At 53.2% G+C, this 9,592-nt stretch overlaps 1 protein-coding gene across 1 annotated transcript in view; it reads left to right on the forward strand.

The window, feature by feature from the left end:
• The window catches only part of Kremen1 (kringle containing transmembrane protein 1), a 57,304-nt gene extending 48,201 nt beyond the window's left edge, over positions 1–9,103 (forward strand). The window contains exons 7-9 of the mRNA XM_055624050.1: positions 1,075–1,284; positions 2,411–2,495; positions 5,548–9,103. Of these exons, the coding sequence (XP_055480025.1) occupies positions 1,075–1,284; positions 2,411–2,495; positions 5,548–5,716 (464 nt within the window). The 3' untranslated portion in view covers positions 5,717–9,103. The remainder of the gene's footprint in view (positions 1–1,074; positions 1,285–2,410; positions 2,496–5,547) is intronic.
• The last annotated feature ends 489 nt before the right edge of the window (positions 9,104–9,592 follow it).

A 9,592-nucleotide genomic window follows, 5' to 3' on the forward strand; every position in this document is an offset into this window, starting at 1 on the left:
ACTCCCCACCTTCCAGTGCAGACACTGCCCCTTCCAGTGCAGACACTCCCCACCTTCCAGTGCAGACACTCCCCACCTTCCAGTGCAGACACTCCCCACCTTCCAGTGCAGACACTGCCCCTTCCAGTGCATAGTTCCCCATGTTAGCAGCTTTTGAGGCAGGTTAGGTGAGCTAAGTAGATAGGTTAAAAGGGAAATGACTTGCAAAATTGGAAGGCTCTCAAGTGCTCATTTCATCCATCCTACTTCCTCTAAACATCCCAGGCAGTCCCACAGACTTATTTACCATCTTTCCTCAGAAACACACTCTGCCCCTCTAATGTGAACACATGCATGCTGGACATGAGCCTTTGCTAGCCTCTGAGAAGCACAACTTGGACTACACAACTTTAAAAAGTCTGGGTAGTAGGCTAGGAAGGGGGACAGACTAGAGTGTGGGGCCGAGGTGGTCCTAACAGGAAGGTACTGTGAAGCACAAAGCAGGGAGATGGGAAAACCGGCCATCTGAGGAGACTGCAGAGCCAGGCCGGAGCCTGATAGCTCCTGCTTCACCACCAGTGAGAGCAGCGAGGACACTGCCTGTCGACCTGAATCAGATCAGGACCCACCCGCCAGGAGCTGTGCCACACACCTGTAACACCAGCTCTTGGGTAGTAGAGGCTGGAAGATTAAGAATTCCGGGTCACCCTCAACCACACAGTGGGAGCCAGCCTGTATGAGATCCTGTCTCAGAAATAGGTGGTTAGGGGCTTGCTGCGCAAGCGTGAGGAGCAGAGCTCAGATCCCCAGGATGCACGGGAATTCTGAGCGGAGGTGGAGTTGGCACGAGGCTCGCCCTAGGGAGCTCTGCAATTGCCTGAGACCCAGTGAGTGACATGGAGGGTTCAAGGATGATTCCCAACATCGACTTGTGTCTCCACATGTACACGAACCCCACGTGTGTGTGCGTCCATACACGTGCAAAGCATTTTCTCACACACAGAGGATAAAAATAGGAAAGGCTTCACCCAGTCAGAGGAGCGCCCTCCTTCCTGCTGTCTCAGCGTTGTCTGTCTAATCCTTTTGATCTTCTAGCTACCAAGGAAGAACCGCCACAGGAGAGGCCTGCCATCAACCAGACGCTGGCAGAGGTGATCACCGAGCAAGCCAACCTCAGCGTCAACGCTGCCCACTCTTCCAAAATCCTCTACGTCATCACCTCCAGCCCCAGCCACCCACCACAGACTGTCCCAGGTAGCCACTCCTGGGTGCCGTCGGTTGGGGCCAGCGGCCACAGAGTGGAAGGTAGTTCTCCCAACACCCAACAGAACCAAAGGCGCTCGTGGGTGCCTCTCTTTCACACACAGGTTGGAGGTTGGAGCTTGGGCTCTGCAACCTCTGATCTGCATAACTTTTAAGAGACATGCTCGTGAGTGTGAGTGTGTGTGTGTGTGTGTGTGTGTGTGTGTGTGTGTGTGTGTGTGTGTTGAGGGCATCTTTCTAGAGCCCCAAGGTAAGCTCCTCAAATATGTTGACTCAGAAGGTATATACAGAGCTGGAGATTGGCTCAGTGATAAAACGTGCACTAACAGGGAGGGGGAAATGAATCCAAAAGATATAGAATTCCTTCCATGGGGCCATGCACTGTTCTAAACAGTGGACCATGCGCTGAACCAGATAAATCCGTGCCCTTCTTTTGTCTGGAAACACGAGTCCAGTCTCCGAGTTGTGGGCAGCACAGGGCCAAACATTCCTCCTCTCCCGCAGAGTGAAATGCACACAGAATGGAGGACAATGCTTTGCGTGTTTCTATGGTGGGAGGAGGGAACCAGAATCACTGTCAAAGAGCTCTGAACAGAAGCCATGCAGGAGAGACACCGTGGCCATGATCTTCTGTGGTTAAGCTAACATGGTTGGCTACGGATGTACTTCCTTGCTTCTCTACTGGAGACTCGGTCCCTGAATGAGCTGGTGCCTTGATGCCAACCACCACCTGTAATTTGGTCTTGAAGTTTTCACATTGCTCCCTTACCTCTGTAGATCTCACTATAGGTCAGGGAGGGAGGCCTTTCAAGCCCTCTTTGTTTGGCTGTGGATTCCAGTAGGATGTCATAGGTCTCAGCTCTCATTGCTCAGATGAGAAAACTGGGTCCCAAAGACCTGTAAGTAACTCACTGATGAGCCCGAGTGGCAGACAGATCCACCTCCCTTTTGACTCCAAGTCTAGTTTACGTTCTGCCAGAGGGAGTTTCAGAACACGGCACAGTCATATCATAAGAACGTTCTACACTTAGCCCAGCTCCTGGTCGCTTCTGCTGCCAGGAGCCAGGTCTGCAGGGAGTCCTCAGAGCCGGTTCTGCACCCTGAGCTTACAGTCTCCTTTGGAGAATGAACACAAACAAGTCTGGTGAGCTGTGTCTTGCACTTGCAGGATGGACTGTTTATGGCCTGGCAACCCTCCTCATCCTCACAGTCACAGCAGTTGTCGCAAAGATTCTTCTGCACATCACGCTTAAGTGAGTACAAGAGAAGTGTGGGCGGGGAGATCAGCGTGTCTTTCCTGTGTTCATCTGTCTGTGTAACCTCAGAACACCATCTCAGAGGCTGTGTCCCAGGCAGCTGTGACAGGGCAGAGAGCATTTCTCCTCCTCAAAAAAAAAAAAAAAAAAAAAAAAACAGGCGACAGGACAGATCACAGTGAGGTTGGAGGATTCTGTTTCCAGTAGATTCGGCTTCAGGAATGCTGAAACCACCCCAGCATAGGAAACAGCAGTTGTCTGTTCGGGGGCTTGTCTGCTCCCTTACAGGGGTATGTGTTTAAGAGCCAAGCTTCCTAGGATAATACTATGCATTTTTTCTTTCTTTTTTCTTCTTTGTTGTTGTTTTTGTTTTGTTTTTTGGGACAGGGTTTCCCTGTGTAGCTCTGGCTGTCCTGGAGCTAGATCTGTAGAACCAGGCTGGCCTTGAACTCACAGAGATCCACCTGCCTGTGCCTCCCGAGTGCTGGGATTAAAGGTGTGTGCCACCACCACTCGGCCCTTGCGTTTTTCTGAACGCCTCTAGAAACCAAGGAAGTCTTACAAAGATAATTTTAACACTTCAAGTAGTACTTTATAACTTCTATTAATTTATTCTTCAACAGTTCCATACATGTATATATGTTCTAGTCACAGTCACCCCCATTCTTCTCTTCTCCCCGCCCCCTCCCATCACCCCCCTACCAAGCCCCATCCCACTCCCATGTCTTTCTGTTTTGTTTTCACGCTGTGGCCCACTGCACTAAGCCAGGCTGCCCACATGGGCTCAGGTGTGGAGCTGTTCACCGGAGCATGAGCAACTCCACAGCGGCTCCACCCCCGAAGACAGTCATTTCCTCTCTTCCACAGCCCTTACTGCCATTAGCTCCCGTGGGTGAGGCTGGGGCCCGTGCCCAGCCCGTGACTGAATGTTTAGAATAATTCAGTCTTATGCAGACCCTATGTGGGCAGCCACAGCTGTGGTGAATTCCTGAGTGCCAAAGCCATGTTGTGCCCACGGGGCACATTTCATGTCGCCTGGTTGTTATGCCCTTTCCTCCTCCTTCCCACAGTGCTCCCTGAACTTTGGAGGACGTGACCGTGGTGTCCATCTGAGGGCTGAGCTCTCAGCGCTCACTGCTGTCAGCCTTTGAGCAGCCATGGGCTCTGCATTAATCGCTGTTGGCTGGGGAACAGTTTCTTTAATCCAGGCCGAGCACAGCACTGTGCTGCTGTTCACTCGCCCCTGCTGGATGCCTAGGATCCCTCGGGCTTGCGCATGCCCAGGCCCTGTTTTCCCCCTGTGCCTCTGTGATCAGTGGGCTCCTTGTTGGTGTCTGGGGCTCTGTTAGCCTGTATATGCCCAAGCTCTGTCTTAGCCACAGTTGGCCAGTCGGAACACCCACCACCCTAAAAATTATTTTGAACACATATTTAAGCCAGGCACAGTGGCATGCTACTTAGAAAGCTGCAGCAGGAGGGTTATGACTGAAATCAGTGTAGGCAACCTACCAAGACCCTATTTCTACTCAGCACAATAGCTCAGTATTCAGGAGGCAGAAACGGGAATATTGCTGCAAGTTTGAGGCCAGCCTTTTCTACATAATAAATACCAGGCCAGTCTGGACTACAAAGTGACAAAAAAAAAAAAAAATCTTGAAAACTTACAAAAACTTTATCCTTTAGTTCTAACAAAATTGAAGAACTAAAGAAATAGTTCCCTATGTGCGATGTCTCCCAGGAAGGCCCAGGCATTTGACAGTGCTGTTCCTGGGCTTGTGGAGTTCCCACTCTCTCTAGACCCCTGGTTATCTTTTCTCCAGTTCCCACAGAGAGGCCTTCCTGAGCGCCGACTTCTGCTCAGAGCCTCCTTTCCTGACCTCATCTACCCTCCGCTGCTCATGTTTACACATGGAAGCCAGCTGTGGCCACACTAGTGACCTTACCCATGTCCGCTCTGAACTTTTTCCGTGGAAATAATGTCCTTACTGTTGTTGTCTGAGCCCGCCTTTCAGAAAGACAGACAAACAGACAGACAGACAGACACACACACACACACACACACACACACGCACGCACGCACGCAGAGAGGAAGAGTGGGATGTTGGGGAGAGTGTCTCGCCTTGATGGTGCACGGGTCTCTGAACAGCACGGGGACACCGAGTCTGAGTCTTCTCAAGCCCCTCTGTGAAATGACATAGGGGCACCGTGACACACAGGGGTGTTTCCCCTGCCGAGTCCTGGAGGCACCTCACAGGGTCGCTGCAGCGCAGCTGCTGTGAGTGATGGGAAGGGGAGGTGTGTGGCTGTCAGCACGGGCAAAGCTTCTCTCCAAGACTTTTCACCTGCGGTTGGCTGGCGTCACCGAGGTTGAACCTGCTTCTTCAGAGGACCACCAGGGCACTTTAAATGTTGCAGCTCATATTGGAGGACATCTCTGGGGGCACGGTCCTGTCGTGGGCCCCTGCGGCAGCTGTAGGGTCCAGTGTCTCATGGCTTCCCCGTCCCTGTCAGTCGGCGAAGAGAAGGCTAGGCTGTGAGTCAGGGTTCCAATGGGGAACTTTCCCCCTTACTCTGTGATAGGTAACTTCTGGGTAAATGGCATCTGTAGATAGTATTCTTTTATTGGGGAGGGAGGAGAAAGAAGAAGAAAAGAATGTTTGAAATTCATAATCTCTCCAAAAAGCCTTTTCCAGCGTTAAATTATTTTGACAGAAAGTTCCCCATTACTGTGAAAAGGACTGTGCTCTGAACCTGCCTTCCTGCCCACAGGCCACATTTCATCCTTTTTTACTACATAGTCCTGGTTGTCCTGGAACTCACTATGCAGACCAGGCTAGCCTTAAACTCAGAGGTCCGCCTGCCTCCCTTCCCGAGTGCTAGGATTGCAAGTGTGCATCACCACCGCCAGCCTTTATCCTTACTCCTTAAGGCCGCCAATATCCTCCCCAAGGCCTTGCTTTACAGACAGTGCCCCAGGTACGGGTCCCTCGTGTGGCGGCAATTTGAGTTCTTTTTTCAGATCTAATGGAAGACTGTTTTTGTTTGACAGATCTCATCGAGTTCCTGCTTCAGGAGACCTTAGGGACTGTCGTCAGCCAGGGGCTTCTGGGGAAATCTGGACCATTTTCTACGAGCCTTCCACTACAATCTCCATCTTTAAGAAGAAGCTCAAGGGTCAGAGTCAACAGGACGACCGTAACCCCCTTGTGAGTGACTGAGGCCCGCTGTACCTGGAGGGGAGGCTCAAGCTTGCTGGGAGCTTTCCTCTGAGGACTTCCTGCCTCTCCATTCACCTCGGTCTCTCTTGGGGGCACCTTTCTACAGACTTGAAGGGGTACCCTGTTGTGAGGGGCAGTGTAGCCTGGAGTCTTCCGTCACCTGCACTAGCCTGGCTGTCCTAGCCTGGCTGTCCTTTAACTGTCACTACTGGGGATGTTAAGACGGGGGCTGAGCTGACAGGACACAGCTGGCCTTGCTCCACAAGTCTGCTGGGTGGTGGGTGTTCAGTGGATGATGAGTTTTGCTTCTTCTCTCTTTGTCCACATATAGATCAGTGGTCTTTACAGTTTGGAAAGTTTGGTTTTTACAGAGCTAGACTGAAAGAATTCTCAGGTTTTCTTGAAGGCTGGCCTGGCTCCTCGCCAAGTGTGATCTCTTGGACATTAGCACCTCTAGCGCACAGAGGCCCAGTCTGGCCCTGGAGCTTCCTCTGGTGCCAACTACGCTGTGTATTCTAGTCTGAGGGGACTGAGGACAGAGCCACAGCAGATGTCTTCTTTCCAGAGCATTCTTTTTGATATTTACTGACCTACAGGGCAAGCTGAGGCTTGCTCTGTCTGTTTGTCCATGAACAGACAGTAAACTTCTTGTATACTAGGCTTACCTGACTGCCCTCAAGCAGTTCACAGGCCTGTGGAATCTGAACTAAGCCTGTCCTTCTAGCCTGTCAGCCAACCCCTGCTTCAGAACCAGGAGTTCAAAGACTGCAGCATAGAGCTGGGGCTGGAGTGCAGGGGTGGAGAGCTTGCCTTGTGCACATGAAGACCTAGGTCCTATCCTACACTATCATAAAGTGGGGAAGAAAAAAGACTGTAGCATAGCCTGTGGGCAGCACCCTGTGGTTCCTACAGGAGGGGTCTACCATTTTAGAAGACCAGGACTCCAAGAGTTGTGTCTTTGTCCCTTATCATGGGGACACAGTAGTCAGGGCTTAGGGCTCTTGTCTTGCCCCTTGACTGTGTTCCTTAGACAGAGAGGCAGACTACAGAAGTTGGCAGGAAAAGGCAGGGCTTGGGAACTGAAGATCCTCCCAGGACAGGCTGAAGATTGAGAGTCCCAGCTGCAGCAGCCGCCTGTTGTGAGAGGAAGGCCAATTAAGAAGCCCTGCCATTGGGAAGTGGCCTTTGTTAGCAGCAGCTGAGATCAGCCTGCGCCCTGGGCGGACTGCAGTTGGCGTATGGCTGTCCTGCCAGCCCTTGAGCCTCTGCTCTCCTGGGTGCCCTCCTGGAGCACGATGCGTGACCTCCCCTGAGTTCCAAGCCACTGCCGTGGAGGCCTTTCATAGGGTTTAGGTGGCCCATCCGCCGCTGGCTGCTCCAGGACAGAGCACTGTATGGGAGCATCTCCTGAGGGAGAGGCAACAGGAGTACAGATGAGGCAGTGACCAGAGCTGATGGGTAGAGAGGCAGCCGAGGAGGAGGTATATTGTGTCTCTATGGTGGGCCGGGGGCTGGCCCAGCTCCCATGGGAGGCCTGTGGGGACACAGAGCCACTGGGGGTAGTCTTCTCGCTCTGATCTGGGAAAGGATGCCGGCTCCTAGGGAGGAAGACAGGCCCACCACACTTGAGGACCACTGGCGATGGAGTTCCACCCCGGGAAGTCCACAGCACCGTAGGATCTCCCCGGAAACAAGTGTTGAGTCGCAGATCACCATGTGAATAGGGCAGAGAGGATGCGGGCCCCAGGCTTCCTCCTGCCACCACTCACCTGCCTCCTCACGTCTTGGGCACAGGAAGCTAGGCCCCAGTGTGGGGCAGCTGCAGCTCCCCAGCCCTTTATCAGCATGCCCACGTCCCTGCTGCTGCTCCCCTGGCATAGTCCAGCATTCTAGGATCCACTTCCTCTGTGGGGGGCAGCCCAGGAAACACCATCCCACCTTAAAACAGCATGGGGCAGTGGAAGGGCAGAAATGACAGCCACAGTCTGTTAGAACCTATCAGCAGCAGAGGGCCCTTCCCCAGGTAAACACTGAGGGGCAGACGGCCCAGAGTGCTGAGTGTCCTTCCAGGGTTGGGGGAGGCCTCTTGAGGAGAGGTGCATGAGGTAAGCCTGGGAGAAAAGAACAGACTGCCTGGACTCTGAGAGGCAGTAGGTAGAGGCGTTGGTGCCCCGAGCTCTTCCCTAGTCACCTCACTGCCTAAACAGTAAAGACAAAGTAGAAAAGAGGCCTGTGTCTCCCCCACCCCCGCCCCCGTCAGCAAGGATGGGCCTGAGGCCGCCTGCAGTGAGCCCGGTGACCAGACCTCTGGACTTCTCAAATGTAGGCTCTGGCTTCAGACTCCTCAGCCAGAAGCTCCTGAAGATCAAAGCGCTGGCAGGTCCAGCTGTCCTGGCCTCTGGGCCAGCCCATGGGATGTGCCTGGGCCAGGTGCCACCCCATGCCCCACTGTCAGCCCAGGCGGGACCCCAGCTGACACTCCTCGTCAGCTGCTGGTCTGACAGCAGCGCGGCTTGCCGTCTCCACGGACAGTGCACGCTTAACCTTCAACAGCACTTAGAAGCCGAGGGCCCTTGGACTGCCAGCCTGTCTGCAGGGGCGCACGGCTCTCCAGGCCCGCCCCTCACTCCACAGGCCTCCTGGCTCCGCTGAGTTCACAGTCTCCTGTCTGGTGTTCTATGTGAGCTTTAGGTGCTGCCCAGGGACTGTCGGCTGCCCTGGGCTTGTTCCCTGTGTGTCTTTGTTTACTGCCCCCACTGTTCTACCTCCAGGCCACTCTCAGCCTAGCTGCTCTGTCTGAGGGTGGGGGGCTTGTCAGACCTGCCAGCAGCACCCCTCACCCTGGTCTGCCAAGAGGACCCGGGAGTCTGTCACACAGGCTCCTGTCTTACCAAGTGGGAGCTGAGCGCACCAGCGGGGCTGAGTGGGGCGCAGGAGACAGTGGGAGGGGAAGCTCTAACGGCAGAGGGGAGTGTCCGGGGGTGGAGGGGTGCGCGTATGGAAGGGATCCTGTCTTGCCTGTACAAGGAGCTCCACCCTCGTGGCACCATGACCTTCCCATTCCAAACTCACCCTCCAGCAGGGATTTGACTTTGGACAAGGCTTTACTTGTAAATATGCTCTTAATATACAACTTTGAGAATAAAATAGAAACATCATGTATTTTAAAATATAAAATGAAGTGTGACACACTGTATACAATTTAATATATATTTTTAGGATTTTGTTATTTAAGAAAATGGAATGTGATGGTACTTAACTTTTACAAAAGAGAGAAAAATGTTATTTTTACTGTTTGAAGAAAATAAATATTCTCATTGTTGTACAAACAGTGGTGGGCCCTGGGCTGTCATTTTTACAGGGGCACCCCGAGCGGGCCCCACAGGAGCGTACACAGCACTGGGACTGAGCCTGCGGCGGGAAGCCTGGGCTGGCCTCCAGACACCGGTGCTTCTCTCCAGGCCTTGTCCCCATTCTCTCCGCTGTGGGTTTTGATTTGCTGAGGTAAGATCTTCCTCTGCTCTGCGCCCAGGTTCACCTCAGGCTTTCAGGGTTGAACACTCCTTCCCTCTCAGCCTCCCCAGTCACTGAGCCACCAGATTCTTTTCAGCACTCTCCTACCCTGGTCCCTATTGTGCCAACAAGGAAAAGACATCTCAGTGAGGCAGCGCGGGTCGGCAGTCGGAGCACAGACCTGGAGTTGGCTGGCCAGGGTTCTCATTCCTCCGTCCTTCAGCCTGAGGCTAGGAAGAGTAAAGCAAGCAGGGGGACTTTGAAGATTCCAGAGAAGACGAACATCAGAAAAATCAGAGTAGAGGAGACCAAGGGTGTATATAAGACCAGGCAAGGGGTGTCGGGGCCTGGGGACGCCCTAGA

This window comes from Psammomys obesus, unplaced genomic scaffold, assembly GCF_907164565.1.
Source record: "Psammomys obesus unplaced genomic scaffold, mPsaObe1.curated_primary_1811, whole genome shotgun sequence".
In the NCBI taxonomy this organism is placed as follows: domain Eukaryota; kingdom Metazoa; phylum Chordata; class Mammalia; order Rodentia; family Muridae; genus Psammomys; species Psammomys obesus.